The sequence below is a fragment of the Arachis duranensis genome, chromosome 2 (assembly GCF_000817695.3).
Source record: "Arachis duranensis cultivar V14167 chromosome 2, aradu.V14167.gnm2.J7QH, whole genome shotgun sequence".
NCBI classification, from domain to species: domain Eukaryota; kingdom Viridiplantae; phylum Streptophyta; class Magnoliopsida; order Fabales; family Fabaceae; genus Arachis; species Arachis duranensis.
Window position 1 is genome coordinate 72,250,617 of NC_029773.3, and position 22,849 is coordinate 72,273,465.

The window sequence follows — 22,849 nt, forward strand, 5'->3', positions numbered from 1 at the left end:
TATAATGGAATATTATATTTTTATATTTTAATTAATATTTTTTATAGAATAAATGTCTAATTTGATCCCCAAAATTCAGATCGTGCATCAATTAAATTCCTGACTTTCATAAATGACCGATTACATCCCTTAAATTGAGAAACGTAAATTCACATTTGTTTTCTAATACCCAAATTAGTTCATCTTATATTATAAAATTCTAACCCTTCTTTGAGTCCAATTTTCATAATCTCTTTTCTTTTGTTCTCTGTCTTCTCTTCTCTAGTTTATCTTTTGAATGTCTGTCGCTACAAGGAAAAAGCTGAGTGCCGTCGGATTTAGCATCGGATGTTAGCCGCGAGATTTATGTCGAATTAGGCAATAAATTCGTAACCCTAAAATATTATTGTCAGAACAACATTTTCGACGGTAACATCAATGGTAATATTTGAAGGGAAAAAAGAAATTTTATGCGCACCCACTACCATCGAATTTACCGGCGGAAAGATCTGACAGTAACAATGTTTAGTAAACCGCTGCGTTTTGGACACACAAAAAATGTTACTGTCAAATTAATCCGGCGGTAATAGTGTTCTAAATGAAAGCGCAAATGTCGTCTCCCCCATTTCGAATCTCTCTCTCTCTCTCTCCACCATCTGCCACCACAACAACTTTGGTGACCACCACCGTCTTCCCTTATTTCTGTTGTTCTTCATTACAGGTTCAATGAACAACTCTTTTCTAATTCATTTAATTTTAGTTTAATGTAGTTTAGATTTGAGTAGAATTTTAATTTTAATTTTAAATTGGTTTCAAAGTTAGTTCAGTTTAATTTTCTAATTTTAGCGGATTTAGGTTAATTAAGTTAGGTTAGGTTCAATACATTAGGTTTTGAATAGTTGAAGTGTTTGAAATTATGTAATTTTGTTAATTGCTGCATTGATGACTATTTTGCTAAGAAATTGTTGCTGAGATTGTTTGATAATTGTTTAATTTTAGTCTGATTTAGCTTAGGTTTGGGTAGAATTAGAATTTTAATTTTGACTCAGTTTCAAAGTTAGTTTAGTTTAGTTTTCTAATCTTAGTGTATTTAGGTTAATTAAGTTATGTTTGATTCAATAAATTAGATTTTGAATGTCTGAAGTGTTTGGAATTGTTTAATTGTATTAATTGTTGCATTGATGACTATTTTGTTGAGAAATTGTTGCTAAGATTGTTTGATAATTTTTTTAATTTTAGTTTAATTTTGAAGTTAGTTCAGTTTGTTTTTCTAATCTTAGCGGATTTAGGTTGATTAAGTTATCTTTGATTATATTCAATATATTAGATTTTGAATGCTTGAAGTGTTTGAAATTGTCTAATTGTGTTAATTGCTGCGTTGATGAATGTTTTATTGAGAAATTGTTGTTGAGATTATTTGATAAATTTTTCATTTTAGTTTAATTTAGTTTAGGTTTGAGTTGAATTAGAATTTTAATTTTGAATCAGTTTCGAAGTTTGTTCAGTTTAGTTTTCTAATCTTAGTGGATTTAGGTTGATGAAGTTATGTTTGATTCAATACATTAGATTTTGAATGCTTGAAGTGTTTAAAATTATCTAATTGTGTTAATTATTGCGTTGATGAATGTTTTATTGAGGAAATTGTTGCTGAGATTGTTTGATAATTTGATATATGCAGACATGATGACTGGAAGAGGTGCTACGGATCAAGCTACTAGTCGTGGTCGTAGTGGTCGAGATAGAGGGAGGGTTTCCTCTATCTACTCCTACCACTCTGGTCACACCACACCTTGCGAGTTTAGTGGACCAGCAGTTCATCATGGTCCCTGACCACAACTACGTGCATCCGTCCCCGGTGGCAACACCGCCTCCTACCGCTCAACATCCCACATCCACGATGACAACGACTCCAGCAACGAATGCCACGGTCCCGGGATTAAGCCATGGAAGTGAGGTAGTAGTTGATGTCCCTCCACCACCTCCCATTGTACGGTTGCACATTTGTCCTGATGGCGGCACGGGGTAAGTATCACATTTAATGCTCGTGTATTTCTTATTTATGGTTATCGTTAAAAGTGCCTGAATTGTTTCTAATTTCGTTGATTTTAGTGTTAATTATTGGTTATTGTTTTCTAGTTTCAATGATTATGATTCGTGTTATTGTTAAAAATTGATTCCTGTTTAGTGGATTTAGGTTGATTTGGAGTGATGGTTATTGTTTTCTAGTATTAATGATTATGATTCCTATTATTGTTAAAAGTTCCTGAAAATTGTTTCCTGTTGATTTGGGTGGATTAGTGTTATTCTTGTTTGTAGGTTGTTGTTAAGTTTTCGCCGAACCCGAATGTGTGTACTCTGGAGATGACCAATGTCATCAAGCTGATGTATGACCAAATCTGACCCAGCTGCACAAAGATCCCCGCTAAGACCAAGAAGCGCTGGTTTGAGAAATGGGCAGTAATTACTTTTATTGTTTCTGTTTCAAACATTTTTAGCTAGTTTATATCCTCTAGCTTGCTTAAATAATTTTAAAGCTTCTTTATTACAGTTGCACTTCATTTGGGATGCTGAGCATGATCTTACCATCCGGAAGATATTCGACCATAAAATGGGTCGGCAACTCCAATAGATGCTGGATGATGTTCGTCATGGGCGAGACTAGCGGATAGACTGGCTCCAACCGGAGGTAAAGAAGGGCCTATTAGCTCATTAGGAGACCGATGTGGAGTTTAGACATAGGCATCTCACAAACAGAGCTAACAGAGCGTTAGTTAGGTCGTCCAAATATACCAGAAGCTCGACGACCTTCATGAAGACCAAGGTCAGACTGATATGTAGTTCCTTTAATTTTATTAATAACTTCGTTATATTTGTTTTACATATTATTATTAAGCATTCTAATAATTTTGTATTTCAATACAACTTGTATAGTCGAAGTCGATGGACCACGAGGCCATATTGGCGGACACGTTTAAGTACATCCACACGCTGAAGGAGAACAAAGCGAAATTTGCTGATCAGCGGTCTAATAATTCTAAAAAAATGAAGCATATAAGAATCTTATAAAAAATAATATTAAATATATAAGTATGTATATATTATCTCTATTGAGTAATTTGTTAGTCCTTACATTTAAAAAAAAATATTTTGTTTGAAATAAAATTATATTGTTAAATATAAATACAATAATAAAAAGTTATGTATTATATAAATTTAATTTACCGAGATCCAAAAAAATCATCTATACTCATTTAGTAGTTTTTCTTAAAATTTGATTGATGTATATACATCATTTACTTATTGTATCATCTTTACCTCATTTATTTAATTTTATTGTTTTATAAGTTTGGTCTTACATATAATAATTGTTGAGAATTTTTAAAGAGCAGTAATTTTATTATTTTTAGTCGGTCAATATAAATATTAAATTATCTTTTACAAATAAAATTTTCTAATTCATATATGCAAACTTTGAAAAATTTAAATACAAACTATATTGATTTATGTGTGTAAAATTTTAATAAATATAGATACAAATTATATATTTATTGTGTGCAAAATATTTATAAATATGGATATAAATTATTATTGATAAAAAATAATAATATTTGTTTGTTATGTAACATTGTTCATAATTATTTTTATTGAAAATGTTTTCATCATAAATATTATAAAAATCAATTTTGGTCTCACATCAAAATTTTATTTCATTTTATTTATTTTGTATTTTACACAATTATAATAGAATTTTGTTTAGATTTTTTAACTATTGAACTATAATTATTTTATACATTATATAAAAAATAATTTTAAAAATATGATTTGATAGGCACAGAATAGTTGACAATAATGCAACACGCTTATATTAATCATAAATATAAATTGCAATATTGTTAAAACACTAAGATGAGAAGAAAAAAATTTAAAAATTAATATATTTTTTGATATATTAAAATTAACATTAATTTTTTTGTTATTATTATATATTATTTTTGCCTTCGTACTAAAATTTTTTAGGTCTGTCACTGGACTCAACAGTCTCAGCAAAGTAGGAAGTATGTCGCCGATCAGCAGGTTCAAGAGCTTAATGATTATCCAGAGAGGTATCAAGAGATCTTTACCCCACGTAACTTAGTCTACGGATGAGCTCAGGTTAGAGTTTAGAAAGTCGTTAGAGCGGATGCAGTGTATGGAGGATTAGATGGAGGTGTACCAAGTCCAGATGCGCACCGCTGGCATCGACCCTGCTGGTGGTATACAGACATCACCGCCTTATGCGCCATCGACTCAGGACCACGGGACTGATGATGACGACGACTACCTGGATCTGTAGATATTAGTTTAATTTTTTATTTTATTGTTTCATTATATTTATTCGATGTACTTGACTTTTAATTTATTTTAACATTGTATTATTTATTTTAAATAAAAATTCTTCATTATTTATGAATTAACCACTAATTATGTGAAAAAATTTAAATTTAAAATTAAAATTGACCATTTATGTCAAATGTTAAAAAATTGACATTACAGTCGAAATTACCATTGGAATAATCCGATGATAATATGGCACAAAACAATATTTTCTGGCGCTAATATTACCGTAAAAAAAATTTACTAGTAACCAATTGATTTTCTGAGTTGGTAATCCGCCGGAGGATCCGACAATAATTACTACCGTCGGACGAAATAAATCCGAAGGTAAATATTTACTGGCGAAATTTGTACCTTCCAATTATTTTCGACAATGAATTCAACGGTACTCAACGTCTTTCTTAAGATTTTATAATTTAAGATAGACTAATTTAGATATTAGAAAACAAATTTAAGGATCAATTTGAGCACATTAACATACAGTTGGCCATGCCAACCTGTCACTTAACAGTAAATATGAGCTCCATTAAGAGGACAGTTTACTCAAAAACGAACATAAATTTACGTTTTTCAATTTAAGGGATATAATTGGTCATTTTTAAAAATTGAGTATTTAATTGATGCACAGTTTGAAATTTGGAGACTAGATTAGACATTTTTTTATATATTATATGATATTATTTTTGTTTTAAAATATTATTTTAAAATAAATATGATATAATATTTGTTAAATTTAATTTTTAAAATTAAAATTTTATTAATTTATTATATAAAATTTATAAATTTGTATATATTAATTTTATATTATACCGATCTGATTTATTTTAAATTTTTTTTAAGTCAAGTTAAAATAGTCCTATCGTGTATATATATGCGGTGGATTATAATATGACTCAATTACATCCCTGATCCTAATTATGTCCGCATCCTCGACACCACCCTCCGCGACGGCGAACAGTCCCCGGGCGCCGCCATGGCTCCCCACCAGAAGCTCAACATCGCCCGCCAGCTTGCTAAGCTTGGCGTGGACGTCATCGAGGCAGGGTTTCCCTGTTCGTCCAAGGATGACTTCGCTGCAGTAAAGATGATAGCAGAAGAGGTAGAAAATTATAAGGAACTACTTCTCCGATGGCTATCATTATGATTATAATGCCTAATCTGTCTTCTTCCTTTTGCCTTTATAGGTAGGAAGCAACGTCGATGATGATGGGTACGTGCCGGTCATCGCCGGTGGTGCGAGATGCAATGAGAAGGACATAGAAATAGCTTGGGAAGCTGTAAAGGCGGCAAAGAGGCCAAGGATCAGCACGTTTATCGCCACGAGTGAGATCCACATGAAGCACAAGCTTAAGAAGACGAAGGAAGAGGTTCTTGATCTTGCATGTAGAATGGTCAAGTTTGCACGGTCTTTGGGCTGTGATGATGTCCAATTTATCACTGAAGATGCTGTCAGGTTTAATTATTCTTTTTTATTTTAATTAATTTTTTTTGTTGCTTTTACGATTGAAGAGTTTTCTGGTGACCCCGCCAATAGTATCTAACAATGACCAAAGATTAAACACTATTATCTGGTTCTAGGCCCGAACCCCGTCCGAAAAAAAAAAATACACTATTATCTTGGTCACTAAAAAATTTTTCTTTTTTAATTATTTATGATATTTTTCTTTTTGCTAAGGGTTTTTTTAATTAATATTTTTTATTAATATTAATCAATAATTTAGTCTAATATTTTATTTGTACATTATTATGAATAAATTTTAAGATTTAAAATTTAAAATTTATTTAAAAATTTAGAATATTAAACTAAAAATAATAAATTTTTTGATTAAATAACATTATTTAAAATTATTGACTTTCTAAAATTATAAAAAATTAAGGCCGCATACGAATCGGATTGGATATGCCTTATAATTCTATTCGATCCACACTGCACTCATTGGATCGGATCGGATACGATATTCGTATTTTTTCAGGTCGGATTTGATCTGATCCGCATACTTGTGGATCAGATTAGATATCGGATATATCAGCATAATTAAAAAAAACTGTTTTAAGATTCTGTTTGACTATTTTTACAAAAAAATATCCAAAAAATTTATTTTCTCACCTGTTTAAACCTATTTACTCTTAAAATATTATCAATAAAAGTTCTCTTGAATAATAAAAAAATAATAATAACACAAGATCTAAGTTTAATTATTCTAAGTTGAATTATAACAAGTCACCAAAAAAAAGTTGAATTATAACATAAAAGATTAAAAATAATATATCGTAAAATTCATAAAACAACACACTAAAATTCACATTAGGGTTTACTTTCTTAAACTATGTTATTTATATGAGACGTGCGGATATGCAGATTTGCGAATCAAATTCGCGGATATCACTGCTAAATCTGCAATTCGATCCTACAGATAAGATCTGATGCGAATAATTACTGCAGATATGTAGATATTATCCGATTCATGTGCAGTCTTAGGCTTAGTTTGGTAAAACTTTTACTTTTCAAAAGTAGCTTATAAAAGTTAACTTTTAAAAGATGACTTTTTAAAAATTGTAGAATTTATGTTTGATAAATCAAATTAAAAATAGTTTTTAATAAAAATAAACAATATCAATTGTGTTTGGTAAAATAGCTTTTAAAATTTAAAAATACTATAATAGACATAAATGCAAGCATTAAATTTAAAAATTAGTTAACATATGAGGTTATATTAGACTTTTAAATTTTAAAAAATACAAGCCAATTTTAAAAAGCTCTATTCTAGGTGCTTTCAAAAGTACCCAAATCTTTTAAAAACTGCAAGCACAATCACATGATCTTTTTAATTTACTAAACACAAAATAAGGAGTTTGAGCTTTTAAAAAGCACAAATATCTTCTCAAAAAATTTTACCAAACTAAACCTTAACAAAAAGTAGAAATAGATCGGTGTAAAGTAAGTAATAATTATAAATAGTATTCAATTTTAAAAATGTCGGGAAGTTTTCTACTGATTAAGATTGCAATAATTATGATTTTATCAACTAATACTCACTGAGTTTATACCTTCAACACTTACAAGCTAAGGTACAAATAAGCACATGACTAGAAAAATATACAAGGCAGCTAATATAACCTATTTTTGCTAACATTTTGTCATTTTCTTCATGAGTAATGCTTTTCTTTTTTCTAGTTATAATTTTATTTTGGCTTTGATTATCTTTTTGGTGGTTTTCATGGGTTTGATTTTACCAACGATTAAGTTTTATACACGTATGTTTGAGAAAAGAAGGAGAAAACTAACAGGGTTTTCCCTTGCTCATTATTCCTTTCTCCTCAACAAAAAGAACTCTATATACCAAAAAGTATTGATTTTACCAGCGGTTGGTGCTGTGCTTTTCCCATCACGGAAACAAAATAGTCAAATATCATTGCTAGTAGTTTACTTAAGCCCTGAAACTTGCTAAGTGTAAACTTCTTTGATATGAAAACACCTCTATTTTATTTCCCTAAAAACTTAACTACTAAATTCGTATTAAATATATATTAAAAATAAATTAAATAATATATATATATATATTTATACAAAAATATAACGCGATTAATTTTTTGGATATACTACACAAAGTATTTCTAATGATTAAAAATTATTATGTAGTTATAATATTTTCTTTTCAAAGATGGTCTATAACAATAACCCGTCGTTATTACGTATTAATATACATCTATAAATGTTGTCTTATATATTTTTTAAATAAAGTAATTTGACAACACAATAATAAAATATTTTATAATAAAATAATCAAATTTATTATAGTAAAATAATAAATTATTTTTATATAGTATAATTAAACTTTATAAAAGTATAATATGTATCTCTATATGATGATAACTAATTAATATCTGATTTTTTATGTTGTAAATGATTGAACTTTTTCTCCCTCAATCGTCTTTTGAAATATTTTTGGGTTAAAATGAATTTTTTAACTTTAACAAATGTAGTTGGAGATACGTTAATGGTTGATTAACCATGATATAAAACTCATTTTAGGTATATAATTTTAATTTTCATAATAATTTTCAAATGAGATTTTATTTTAAAAAAACAAGTATAATTCGTTTAAACTGTATATATCTAAATTCTCGTGTGTTTTAGATGCATCTTCTCTTGATAAGTGTTGCTAGATATGCAGTAATTAAGAATCAATTAAAGTTATCTAAATGCGTTAGTTAATAGGGTTTATCTATTTTAGGACACACAATTTAAAAATTAAAAAAATTATTAAAAATATAAAAAAATTTAAAATTTTAATATATTTATTAAATAAAAATATTTAAATTTTTTTATTGATAATAAATTTATCATATATCTTAAAGACACATATTAATTAAATCCTAACTAATAATAGGACCAACTTTTTTCTGTGCTTTAATAACCGGAGCTGTAAGTCTAAGTGTTTGTTATTAGAGTAATACCTTAAATAGGTCTTTAAAGATCTGGTGGTCCAATAAATTTATTTTTTAGAAAAATTAACTAGGTCTCAGATCTCCAAAATTACTAGATATATGTCATATAAGTTTTTAAGTTAGGTTAAACCGATTAACACGACACCTTTTTTCCTACGTCTATGTGGAGGTTGTAGATATGACGTGTCAGGTAAAGCAACATGTGTCGCGCTCAGGACAGATTAGTCTTTGGACACGTAACTAAAACGACGTCGTTTTGGGACAATGCCAAATGACGCCGTTTTTAGTGACTGCTAAAATCGGTCGCTATATTAACCCTTAGCAACTGATTTAGTGATTGCTATCTTAGCAACCGAATTAGCGACCAACTATTTTATCAATATATTTTTAAGTTGGTTGCTAATTCAGTCGTAAAATTATAAAATAACAACCAATTTAGCGACTGAATGCTTTAAAACCAGCATTTTATAGTTGGTCGCTATCTTAACACTTAGAAACTGATTTAGCGATCAACTTCTTAGCGATCGATTTAGCGACCAACCATCATTAAACTTGTTTTTATATATTGGTCACAAAATTGGTCGCTAAATTAAAAATAACAACCGATTTAGCCACCAACATACCCTAAAATCTTGTTTTTTGTTTTGGTTGCTAATTCGGTCGCTAAGTTATAAAAAAAAGTGACCGATTTTAGCGACCGACTAGATTAGCTTTGTCATTAGTAGCTAAATCGGTTACTAATTTTTATTTTAGCGACCATTCGCTAATTTAAATTTAGCGACCGATTTAGCAACCGATTTTTTCTAAATCCTAGAAAAGTTTGATTGGTCACAAAATGGGTCGCTAATAGTGACCGATTTTATTGGTCGCTAAAATCGGTTGCTATTTTGAAACTTTCTTGTAGTGATGGGTTATGCTAAGTAACCAATGACTTTCTTGAACAACATGAACAACAACCAATCAAATAAAAATATACTACACCTCCAAATTACCCACCTAAATCATAATATTAGAATAACCATCCGCACACCTAGTGAAAATGAACATCCGATATATCCATTGTTCATATTGTCTAATATTTTCATTGTCTACCTATACTTTTTCTAAGTATATATATAACCAATTTAACATGCTAGCACCACTTCAAAATCCTCTCCTTTGGTTACACTTAATTTTGTCACTGACTTAACAGCAACATTGCCAAGTGAGTAGTATCAGATATGTTATCTCATCATTAATCGTGTCAACATTGCTGTGTGCAGCTCTTTTTTGCTACTGTGCTATTCACCATTGTTTCTACCATAGAGCAATCAATATTTACATCCCTCCATCCAACTAGACATTAGGACTCGATTAAACCATAACTAGATAATTCAGAGCAATTCTTTTATACTTTCAAATTTACAGCATAATTCAGTACAATATACATCCAACTCTTCAGCTTTTAAGCAAATCAAAACTCATGAAAACCCACCGATTATATATGATGAAGCCGACATAGATGAGGGTATTAACAAGTACAAGTATAATCTTTTGAAAAAAAAATTTACCGATAAATTAATTATTCCTAACTGGGTGCAAAGTGCTATGACAAATATTTGGAGGAATCTCCAAGGATTCCATACGAAGAAAATTCACTTTAAACTCTACTAATTTTTTTTCACAAATATGGTACGTTTTTCTTAAAGGAAGTCCCTGGATTTTTAGAAATTCATAGCTACTCGTTGGAAAGTGGGAGAGGAAATTTAACCCAGTATTTCTCTACTGATGATGTTCATGTGCAAATGTGGAGCTCGCTGGAATACTGTAAGACTTTCAAATTGGGCCGAAAACTGGCAGCTTTACTCGGAGATGTTCTTGATTGCTACCTCTATTATGGAGGTGGCATATTCAGAACTTTATTAAGGTCAAGGTGAGGATGCGGATTGATAAACCGTTTTTGGTGGACACACATATTGGCAGCCATCAAGACGGAGTTACGTGGGTTGATTTCAAATATGAAAGACTACCAGCTTTTTGTTACTCTTGTGACTGTATTGGACATGATGACACCAATTGTGATAGTTCTGCCGAAACAGATGGAGAAAATTATATACAATCAAGTGAGTGGGGTACATGGCTTCGTGCTAAAATTATGGAAAAGAGAATTCAAGTGTAGGATACTACACATGATTGCGAGAGTAGTTCATGTAAAGACAACTTTAAGCAAAGGAATGAACCAGCTAGGAGACATGATAAACTCCTTGCTAAACTAGCCAATCTCTCAATGAGTGATTCTAATACAGTACCAAATTTGGCATCACCTCAAGCACAACAAAAAGCATGGGCAACTGCCTCCTCAGACTTGGAACAGATTCCAATACTACATCCAACCTAGGAACAGATGCAGCCAGCACATATTATTAATGATCAAGCACATATTGTTAATTACGAAGCTGCAATGATGGTCCCACATGGGTTGTCACCAACAATGTTAAAAAATATTGTCAAAAAATGAAAGCAAAGGGCTAGAGAGATACACACTAAAGAAGGGGAGTTAGGGGGTTAGTTGGAATTACATGGAAAGAGAAAGAATAAGGAGTCCATTTTATGGAGTTAGCAGATGGGGCTGTCCGAGTGAAGAGACAATATTCGGAATCACAAAACTCAGATACAGAAGTTGTGGGGCAACCCTGCTTATAGCCATGAAACTAAGTCGAACTACTGTGAGTTTGGGAACCCATAGGCAATTAGAGCCATAAATAAGCTCATTAGTCAACAAGCCCCCCTCGTCATCCTTATGAGAACTCGAAGGAAAGCTAATGAGATCAATCGTTTATGATGGCAAGGGCAGTTAAATAATATAGTAGGAGTAGATTGTTTTGGAGAAGGTAGATGTCGATCTAGGGGTTTAGTGATTCTTTGGGACAGTAAAGCAAAGGTATTGGGAGTCACTCAATTAACTCGGTTATTCAGATCGCAGGCCTTGGATGGTTTTTAGTGATTTCAATTAGGTTTTGGAGTAGCATGACAAACAAGGGGCCTACTAGTGACATATACTTAAACTATGGGGTTTTTCAAGTCCATTCAATAAAACGAGCTGCTGGATCTGAGCTTTGCTTGCCATGCATTTACTTGGTCAAACAATCAAGTGGGTGACCTCAACATCCAAAAGTGATTCGATCAGGCTATGGCTAATATTGATTAGAAGGATGCTTTCTCTAATGTATTCATATAACACCTACAACGCTACAGGTCTGACCATTGTCCAATTCTACTTGATACCGAAGGTAAACGGCATCAAAGGAAGCGACCTTACCTCTTTCGTTTTGAGGAAGCCTGGCTTAACAAGGCTAAATGTAAATAAGTGGTCAAAATTGCATGGATACCGGGTAGGAAAAATCTTATATAGCAGTTGCAGAATTGTGGAAAATATCTTGACGAGTGAGAGAAAATGGAATTTGGAATTCTATCTAGAGTTATAAAAGATAAACAACAAAAGTTGGAGTGCTTGCAAACCTCTATACAAACTAAATAGGTGTTGGAGGCTATAGGATAAAACCAATTGGAATTAGATAAACTCTTGAAACATCAAGAGGTTTGGTGGGCGCAACATTCTAAAGCTACTTGGCTCAAGGTTGGGGACCGTAACCAGATTTTTTCACCATAAGACCTCTCAAAAGAGAGAAAGGAATCAAATTACTCAGATAACAGATGAAGTTAGGGTCATCCATAGAGAAGAACACAAGATTGAGGGAGTCATAATCAATTTTTTAGGATCTTTTTTGAGGGCAGACAATTCAAAGTACTGACTATGTCACAGAAGTGGTGCATGACCGTATAACAGATGATAGACTGGTAATACTTCAACCAAAGTTCACCCGTGAAGAAGTCAAGATAGCATTGGCTCAAATGCACCTGACAAAAGCCCCAGGTCTGAATGGAATGCCGGCCCTCTTTTATCAGAAAATGTGAAGCATTGTGGGTGCCAACACAACTAATTGGGTGTTAGATATCCTAAGCAACAAAAGGAACCCCTCTATCGCAAACAAGACTTTTATTTGTCTTATCCCAAAGATAAAGGAGCCTAACCATACTAAGTAGTTTAGACCTATTGTGCTATATAATGTTTTGCTTAAGATTGTTACAAAGACAATTGTCAATAGGTTAAAGTTGATTATTCCTGACCGAATTGAATGTCCTTTCCTCCTATCAGTCTTGCGACAAATGGGCTTTCCTCAACGCTAGATTGACTTAATAGGCATGTATTGGTATAGTGTCCTTTCAAATTCTTATTAATGGAAGGCCTTCTAATGAGTTTAGGCCAATCTGAGGTATTCGGCAGGGCAATCCTCTCTTCCCAATATCTCTTTATTTTTTGTGCAGAAGTGTTTTCGGGACTTTTACGACGAGCCCAAGAGAGAAACACAATTTGCGTGATTAAAATAGCTAGGACTATGCCAGAGATCACACATCTATTCTTTGCAGATGACAACATACTTTTCTTACAATCCACTCTTCATAACATTTCTACCATGATGGAAATTCTCACATCCTACCAATTGGCTTCAAGACAAAGAGCCAACTTGAAAAAATCTGAAATTTTATTTAGCTAAAACGTACCTCCTTCCAAATGAACCCTTATCCAAGATTGGTTGAACATTACGGCTTTCGAACATCACTTTAAATACCTTGGACTTTTCATAGCAGTAGGTTGCTTTAAGAAATAGGTATTTGATGAGACTAGAAGAAGCTAAAAGGTTAAAAAAAGAACACTCTATCAAAGGTGGGTAAAGAAGTTTTGGTTAAATTTGTCGTACAGTCCATTCCATTCCCGCTCACATGATGAGTTGCTTCAAACTTCCCATGGGTTTATGTAATCATTTAGAGAATATGGTTAGTAGGTTACCGAAAGGTTCATTGAGTTACATGAAATAAACTATGGACAACTAAAGCAGATAGAGGTCTAGGGTTCAGGAGTTTTGAAGCCTTTAATCATGCATTACTCACTAAACAAGGTTGGATGCTTATTAAATTACCAAATTCTCTAGTTGCAATGACCTTGAAAGTCAGATATTACTCACGTTAATGCTTTACCGATTCAAATATATGACATAACTCTAGTTACACTTTGCAGAGTATATATGGCTCTTTTAGATCGTAAAATTGGGAGGTATCTGGAGGGTTGGCACAGGAGAAACGATTAAAATATAAGGCGATTTGTGGCTACCTAATCAGAATGGTTTTAAGGCATAAAGTAATCTTCCAGATATGGATTCACAAGCTACAGTGAATAATCTTATTAACTCTATAGGCAAATCATAGAACCATAATGTTATTTAGAACACTTTTTGATCCTTTGAAATAGACTATCTAGCCATTTCAATCAATATAGAGACTCAATAAGACATATTTTATTGAAAATATAACAATAATGGAGAGTTTCAGGTTAAGAATGCATACCGGTTGGTCCGATAGCAAACTCAAAACACTACGTACAATGGAAGGAACAACTTGGCTGGCGGCAGCCATCATTAACTAGAAACAATTTTGGCAAAATAAGGCCCCACCAAAAACGCTGAATTTTATGTAAAAACTCCTTCATAATTCTCTTCCCACAAAGCTTAGCCTGCAGTGACGAGAAATTCGTTGCTTAACTTTATGTCCACAGTGTTGAGAATATGAAGAATTAACCCTTCACCTTTTCTTACATTGCGATTGGGCTAAGCGTTTCTGATTTAGTTTTCCATTTATGCTTCGATAAGCCAATTCACAGAACACTTCCTTACAATCTTAGGTAACCCATATGTTTCATTGGAAAGGAGCACAGGAGTTTATTCTTTTGTTGCCTTCATCAAATTTAGTTTGAGAGGAATCGGTTATATTTTCAAAAATGAGACCAAATTATTTGAATGCGTAGCAATCGTTGTCCGCAATCACCACGGCGAGGTTGCTATTGCAGTCACGTTTTTTTTCCTAAAACACTCTCTTTGTTAGAGAAGCACAGGCGACTGCTGTTTTCTTGGACTTGGGTTTCGTTAGGCAAAACTATTTTTTGGACCTTATTATTTTAGAATATGATAATATATAGATTGTTATTGCTTTGCTAGATACACACACAAAGAATGATCTTTTTGAACGGGTTATTCTAATAGTAAAATCCTTTTGTACAGTTTTAGAACTTATCAAATCTCACATGTGAAAAATATGAAAACTTAGTTGCATATACACTAGCTAACATAGTTCTTAACGAACCAAATATTGTGCGGCTAGAGGAGACACCTTTTGAGAATTGTAACCAGGTCCAACATGATATTTTGAGCCTCTTTACTGAATATAGCTTTGTTTCTTTCAAAAAATAAAAATAAAAATATATATAACCTACCTACTATTTAAAAAAAAAACACTAAAATAATAAAATAAAAAATTAATCATCGTTAAATTTGTCATTTCTATCATTCACAAACTTCATTACTTGATTCAAAAATAATTAAGTTATTATCTTCTGATTATACTAATTTATTCATTTTAAAAGAGATCGATCCAACATACTCGTATAGATTAGATACTTAGATCTATGAGTAATATTGACATTTCTTCTACTACTTTAACAGGTAAATGTTGTATTTTTATTTTATTGTTAATTCTATTTTCTGATCCAGTAATTAACTCCACATGTCTTGTTAAGTTGTTTTTGTTGCCTTTACCAATTTATATTGAAGGTTAACCGTACAATTCTATACAATTTGATGCATTTACCCCAAACCTTTCATTCTCAATTATTACTATTGATATTTCCAGTTTGTTTCTACAGTTATCCCATCATGTTATAAAAACCTATAATTTCAACCCTTTCTTACTCGGCATATTTTATTTGTATTATATTACTAATTTCATAATTAAAATATGACGTATCATATTTTTTATTATAATTAAAGTAAGATATTTTTAAATTAATAAATATTTTCATTTTTTATATTTCTCTTCTTTTTCTTTTTTTTTATTTCTCTATGTCTCTCCTACTCTATATCTATAATTTATAATTTATCTATTTAATTATATTATTAATTTGACAAATAAAATATATTATATGATATTTTGTCATTATTATTAAACAAAATTTTTTTCTTTTAAAATTAATAAGTTGCCTCTCTCATCTTCTTTACTTCTTTCTTATTTTTCATCTGATTTTGATCTATTCTTCTATTTTATTTATAGCTTATAATCTATTATTATTAAATTAGTAATCAAAATGTCTTACATGATATTTTTTTATTATAATAAAATAAAAATAATTTGCTTAAAATTTTTTAAAAAAATCTATTAACAAATCTATTAACTGTTGCTTACACTATGTCTACATTCTCTTGTTTACACCATTATTTATTCTCTTCTTTCAACGAATTTCATTTTTAAACTCAAAAAATGCTGGATGGAAGGCTCGACACGTTCCTTATTATTTTATATAACAAAAGATAATTATATAGTAATTAATTTTCGACAATTTTTATTATTATTTTTAAACATAGCTAGATTCATATTAATACTAAATTTGATATATTAATTGTATTATGTTTTTTTTATTCATTTGAATTGAAAAAATATTTTATACTAATAATTAATTTATTATCTCTTTTGCGTCATAAATTATATATAAGAATTGATATTTGATTGTTATTAATATATTTGTAAAAATATGTATTTTAAGTTTTAATTTTTAATTTTATAATTTTATATTTTTATTTAATTATGATCGGGTCAACTGAATAAATTAGTGACTTACCGGTTGATCCAGTGACTCAGTAACTCAGTAACTCAGTCGTATGATTGGATTAATTATCGATTCGATTCTGATAATTATAGGTGGATGTAGCAAATTGGGGGGAGTGGATCTTTTTCAGTGAAAAAAAAAATTAGATAGTATCCAGTGGAAGATCTTACCCTTCATTACATTCTCTCTCTCATTTATTTTTTGTCCCACTTATAGAATTAAAAGTGGGAGATTATACTTTATTCTCTTCAGTGACAAAAAAAAAATGGAGGGGATCCATTTCTCAAATTGGGTGCCATTGATGTGAGTTTTATTTTAGATATTTTAATATAAATTATTAATTCATTATTTTATGTAATCAGATCAGAGAAAGAGTTCCTTTATGAAATTCTTGGAGAAGTTATAAAAGCTGGAGCAACAACTATTGATATACCCGATACTGTTGGTATAGCAATGCCATGGGAATATGAGAAATTAATTGCAGATATAAAAGCCAATACAGATGGAATTGAAAATGTTGTTATTGCAGCACATTGTCATAATGATTTTGGACTAGCTGTTGCTAACACAATAGCGGTAATAACCATGCATATATATAACTCTATCACTTATTACAACAAATATTAATCTAGTTAGGTTTAAATAAGTTTTTGACTTTTCAAAACTTTTGTATATATTCGTATTATGAAATAAAAAACGAGTTTAGCTAAATAACATGTGTTCTTATTTTAAAGTATTTGTTTTATTTTTAATAAATAAAAATATTTAATTTTTTTATTAATAATAAATTTATCATGTATTCTACTTTTAGAGTATATGTTAACTAAACCCATAAAAAAATCTATTTTAAAAAATTTTGTTAATAGTTGTATTTTAATGTAAAATATATGATATTCAAAATTCAACATATTTAATTTTAAATCATCTTTTTCAAAATATATAAACAAATGATTCAATTCCAAATTCATTAGTATTTGTAAAACCGTAATCTTGTATTTTTTTAAAAATCTTTTTGAAACCACTCACCCACCTAGCCACTACATGACTATAGTAATTAAGAATTTAAGAGATGTTGATGATAAATGCTAAACTAGATAACTAAAGAAAAATAGGCTTAAATACTTTTTAAAAATAAATTATTTTTAAGATTAAAAATTTATTTAACAATTAAACAATTTAATTACTTAAATAATAAAAAAAACAATTTTAATTTATCTAGAATTAACCTATTTCAGGGTGCACGTGCTGGTGCAAGACAATTAGAAGTAACAATGAATGGAATTGGAGAAAGAGCTGGTAATGCTGCACTGGAAGAGGTGTGTATTATAATTTCGTGGATAATTTTACAATGGATGCATTAGATTAGTGAACGTGATATATTATTTAAAGTGGAGAGAGAGAGGGAATTTTTTAAACGTAGATAGTTATTTCTTTAATAATGATAAATAATTTTTAACGTTATCTTATCTTATAACTAATATGTATTCAATAACTAATCTATTAATTTATTTTTGCAAGGTTGTGATGGCCTTAAAATGCAGGGGTGCTGCTGTCTTTGATGGTTTATACACATCAATAAACACAAAGCATATATTAAAGACAAGCAAGATGGTTTTACATCTCAAACTAACGTTTAAACAATTTTATTAATTTTTTCACTCCTACATATTTAGTTTGAGCCTTTCACAATCTTTAATTTGTCTATAGGTTGAAGATTACACTAATATGTATTTACAACCGCACAAAGCTCTTGTAGGTGCCAATGCCTTTGTCCATGAAAGTGGCATTCATCATGTTGGTACGGCAGTGCATTAAATATATAGCTTAATTATACTCAAATGTCTTAGGCGTAGTGAAGTTTAATTCAATTCTTTTTTAGTTTTTTGAAAACATATATTGGTTTTTCATGGACAATATTATTAGGGAAATTTACTTAAATAAATAAAAGGGGGATTTTTTTTACCTAAATGTGCAAATCTGTTTGTTGTTACGTTTATGTGCAAAACGGATTTATATGTAAACCGTGGCAACCCACCACGGTTTCTAAACATGCATAAACCGTGGGAGGTCACCACAGATTAGGAGCAAAAATTTGTAAGAGTAAACTGTGGTATGTCACCACGTTTTATGAAGGAAATTTGGCAAGCATAAACCGTGGGGAGTCACCACGGTTTATGAGGAAACATTTAATCACATAAAACCCGGTGGGTTACCACGATTTATGTAGAATAATGGGCAGAAAACGTGGTAGGTTTCCACGGTTTACTATGACGGGAATTCTATATATATGTGGGTGATTCAAGCACCATAAGAGATCATTCTCACAATGGCTAGTGAGGAAGAGAGCTTTCTTGCTCTGGTGCATTGCTCTGGAAAAATAAAAAAAAAAGCAAAAGCCAAGGTGTGAAGTTCACCGACAGAGAACCACTAAGTATTTTTATCAGTTCGTCGATGAGTTTGTAAGACTTGAAGAACAGCATCTTGGAGAAGCTTGGCGTGTTGGGTTGCAAGTGGGTGAAGAAACTATTCTACAAGATTCCCATGGCGGTTGTCTCGACCGGTGTTCAGTATGAAACCTTTGCGGTTAAGGCTGATGAAGATATTAGGGTTCTGTTCTACTGTGTAAGGAGTTTTCCGGAGATCAGAATCCATGAGTTGTTCGCGAAGTTGGAGGTTGGTGTCGATAGTTCTGGGGCATCCGCTCCAGTTCCTTGCCTAGCTTTCGCGGGTGGTGCATCTAGTTCGATGCCTGCGGTCAGACCGTATCTTCCGCCGGTTCAATCACCTTCTTTTGCAGCTGATTTAGACCAAACGGAGGTTGTTGGTTCTGTCCCTTTGGAGCATGCAGCAGTCATTGAGCCTCCCAATGTTGTGGGCACCGGTGGTGGCCTCGTGCCTTATATCGAAGAATTTGGTGGACCTGATCAAGTAGAGAATGCAATGCGTGACGATGAGTCTGACCAGGAGCCTGTTCATATCGATGGTGACAGCGACGAAAACACAGGTGGCGATCCACATGCGCCGCATCGGCCTTCAAGTTCTGGTTCTCATCAATACCCTCCACACTTCTCCACACTAAACTTGGAAGCTCTTGGTCAACAGGAAGACAGTGGTAATAGAGTGGGTAGATCTTCTACAGAATTTGAGATTGGGCAATCGTTCCAGAGTAAAGATGAAGCTGTGCTCAGTGTGAAGGACTATAGCATCCGGCGAGGTGTTGAGTACAGAGTCATCGAATCGGATCATTTGAAGTATCATGGAAAATGCAAGGAATTCGGCAAAGGTTGTACTTGGTTGATTTGTGTAGCGCTTCGTGCACGAAAGGGAACTTGGGAGGTTAGGAGGTACAACGGGCCACACACATGCCTCGTAACTTCTATTTCAAGTGATCACCGTCAGCTGGATTATAACGTTATATGTGCGAGGATTCTTCCTATGGTTAGGGCGGATGCTGCGGTTACGGTAAAGGTACTTCAACAAGCGACAGAAGCTAATTACGGTTTCAGGCCTAGTTACAGGAAGGTTTGGATGGCTAAGCAGAAGGCAGTGGCACAAATATATGGAGATTGGGAAGAGTCTTACGCGGAGTTGCCCCGTTGGATGCTAGGGATCCAGGCGACAATGCGGGGAACAATCACGGTGCTGAAGACGTCTCCTGTTCAGATTGGTGGTGGGGTTGATGAGTCGACGGTGTACTTTCACCGACTTTTCTGGACATTTCCACCCTGTATCGAGGCATTCCGGCATTGCAAGTCACTCGTCAGTATTGATGGCACCCACTTGTATGGGAAGTATGGAGGGACGCTGCTGTTGGCGATAGCTCAGGACGGGAACTTGAACATCCTGCTGATAGCATTTGCCCTTGTGGAGGGGGAAAATGCAGAGTCGTGGTCATTCTTCTTGTCCAATCTCCGAGAGCATGTGACTCCTCAGGAGGGTATCCTTGTTATCTTAGACAGGCATAACGGGATCAAGGCAGCGCTTGAGGCACCTGAGACTGGATGGCTGCCTCCTCGTGCTTTCCGGGCCTACTGTATAAGGCATGTGGCAGCGAATTTCGCCCTAACGTTCAAAGGTAAGGACTCAAGGCGGTTACTGGTCAATGCTGCCTACGCCAAGACTGAGGCAGAGTTTTACTACTGGTTCGACATCATGCGGACTGAGAATCCAGCAATGTGTGACTAGGCCAACCGTATGGAGTATGACAAATGGACCCAACATGAGGATGCTGGTCGACGGTTCGGGCACATGACCACAAACATCAGTGAATGTGTGAACTCCGTGCTAAAGGGAACTCGCAACCTGCCGGTCACATCGTTGGTTAAGTCAACCTACGGGAGGCTTGCTCAGCTATTTGTGGTACGGGGACAGACAGCAGAGGCACAACTCGGATCCGGCCATGAATTCTGTCAGGCATTGGTCAAGGCTATTGATCGGAACCTAAGAGACTCTAGGTGCTTCACTGTGACATTATACGACAGGCATCAGTCCGAGTACACCATGGCTGAGACAACACCAACGGGGACGTTCTCTCTTGGTAGCTATAGAGTTTCCCTTAAAGATCACCGATGCGACTGTGGCCACTTCCAGGCGCTGCATTATCCATGTTGCCACGCCATTGCCTGTTGCGCCTACTCCCGGCTAAACTGGGCGTCATATGTTCACGAAGTGTATCGTATGAGTGAGGTGTTCAACGTTTACAAGCAGGGGTTTCTCCCACCTATACCTGAAGGCCTATGGCCTCCATATGCTGGCCCAACCATCATTCCTGACCCTAATCTGCGGCGTGCAAAGGAAGGTCGTCCAAAGGCAACCAGGATCCGTGGAAGCATGGATCAGTCTCAAGAGAATCAGCCGAAGCGTTGTGGGCTATGCCGTCAGCCTGGGCATACGCGAAGGAACTGTCACCAGCGAATACAAAGTGGTGGAGGGGATGCGTAGATCTCATGTCGTGTAACCCCCTTCTATGCTGTCTCATTTGTTTCATGGTCTAGATAATGTTAGTAATGCATCGTTGGTTAAGTATGTCACTGTCAACATGTTTCATCAACAATAAAATCTCAGATGAATAAACTCCTGTTATTTTATCTGTTTCATTAAACCACTTTAGACATCTTTCATAATGTGCATTATAATATAAACCATAGAGGAACACATCAAATAATCTGAAGCAGGTTAAACTACTTGGTCAAAAGATAAATAATATTTAACATAAGTCTGAAAGCCATAAATACTAACTAGCATGCCCAATACATAAACTAACTAGCATGCTCAATACATAAACTAACTAGCATGATCAATACATAAATAAACAAAGAAAGTACTAGACAGGAACATATAACATAACTAGTCAGAATCCTCAATGGTGTCACTGTCATCATCGTGGAACTGGCCAAGCAAGTGGCCTCCGGTGCCACACAAAGGAGGACGCCTCACCCGCCTAGGTCTGTGATCTGCCGCTGGTGCTGTGGGGTGTGCGGGAGCCGCGCTGAAAGCGGAGGCAGGTGTCCCTCCTAACGCAAACCATGGGTCGGACGGCGATACTGCCGGCTCGTTCAGGTCAACTGCCAACTGAGCCTGAACATCGTCACTGTGTGGCTGCTGAGCACTAAACTGGGCATGCTCCTCAGGCATCTGTGGCCTATAATGGGTCTGATCATCATCCCTAAGCATGTCAGCTATGTCTCTGTAAAACTCGGACTCAGTAACAGGATCAGCAATGTCCACCCCAACAGCCGCGGTAGTAAACTCGGCAAGACCATATGGGCTCACGTTCCCAAACAGCTGTGAGCTAGAACCCACGTCGAACGTCGGCTGATCCATAGCTGATGCTGATCCAACTACATCCTCAGCGGCCACGTGACCAGTGCCGCCCCCCTGCTCGGATGGTCCTCCATCAGGCGCACCTCGACGGTCAGGCCGCGCAGGTGGCCGTCTGCCTCTACGTCGAGGAACACGGTAGTCCACTGGATCCCCAGCCTCAGCTCCAGGAACGTCCTGCTCCAATCGGTCGGCAAACTCCCTCCACTCGCGATCGGTGGTCCGGGTCCCTATACGGCGATGCCGATCGACTCGTCTGTTATCTGGTCTATCATAAACGTGCACTCTAGGAGGTGCCTGGGACGACCCTCTGTGACGCGCCTCCTCAGTCAACACAATCGGCCTCGGATCCTGAAATGCTACATCTGGGGATAGGAACCTGTGCGCCACACGGCACCACCACTCTAGGTAATCTGCTGATGGACCAGGGTCGAGGACTCGATCGACCCATATGACTGACTGATGCCTGTTCTCCCA

The 22,849-nt window shown here is 34.0% G+C and overlaps 2 protein-coding genes across 2 annotated transcripts; both read left to right on the forward strand.

Moving 5' to 3' along the window:
• Nucleotides 1-5,247: 5,247 nt before the first annotated feature.
• On the forward strand, nucleotides 5,248-18,468 carry LOC107474858 (2-isopropylmalate synthase 2, chloroplastic; the record flags this gene model as incomplete). Its single annotated transcript, XM_016094501.3, is given in 6 exon segments — nucleotides 5,248-5,452; nucleotides 5,538-5,806; nucleotides 16,915-17,128; nucleotides 17,788-17,868; nucleotides 18,071-18,163; nucleotides 18,260-18,468. Coding segments are annotated over 6 exon segments (970 nt in total), but the record flags the coding sequence as incomplete, so codon positions are not given.
• Nucleotides 18,469-19,093: 625 nt separating this feature from the next.
• On the forward strand, nucleotides 19,094-20,737 carry LOC127744963 (uncharacterized). Its single transcript, XM_052257869.1, has one exon. It carries the CDS (start codon nucleotides 19,094-19,096, stop codon nucleotides 20,735-20,737), a length of 1,644 nt encoding a protein of 547 aa, XP_052113829.1.
• Nucleotides 20,738-22,849: the final 2,112 nt, after the last annotated feature.

What these genes read in the sequence shown, in the direction of transcription:
- LOC127744963 (XM_052257869.1), top strand. Translation starts at nt 19,094, where the DNA reads ATGGCGGTTGTCTCGACCGGTGTTCAGTATGAAACCTTTGCGGTTAAG.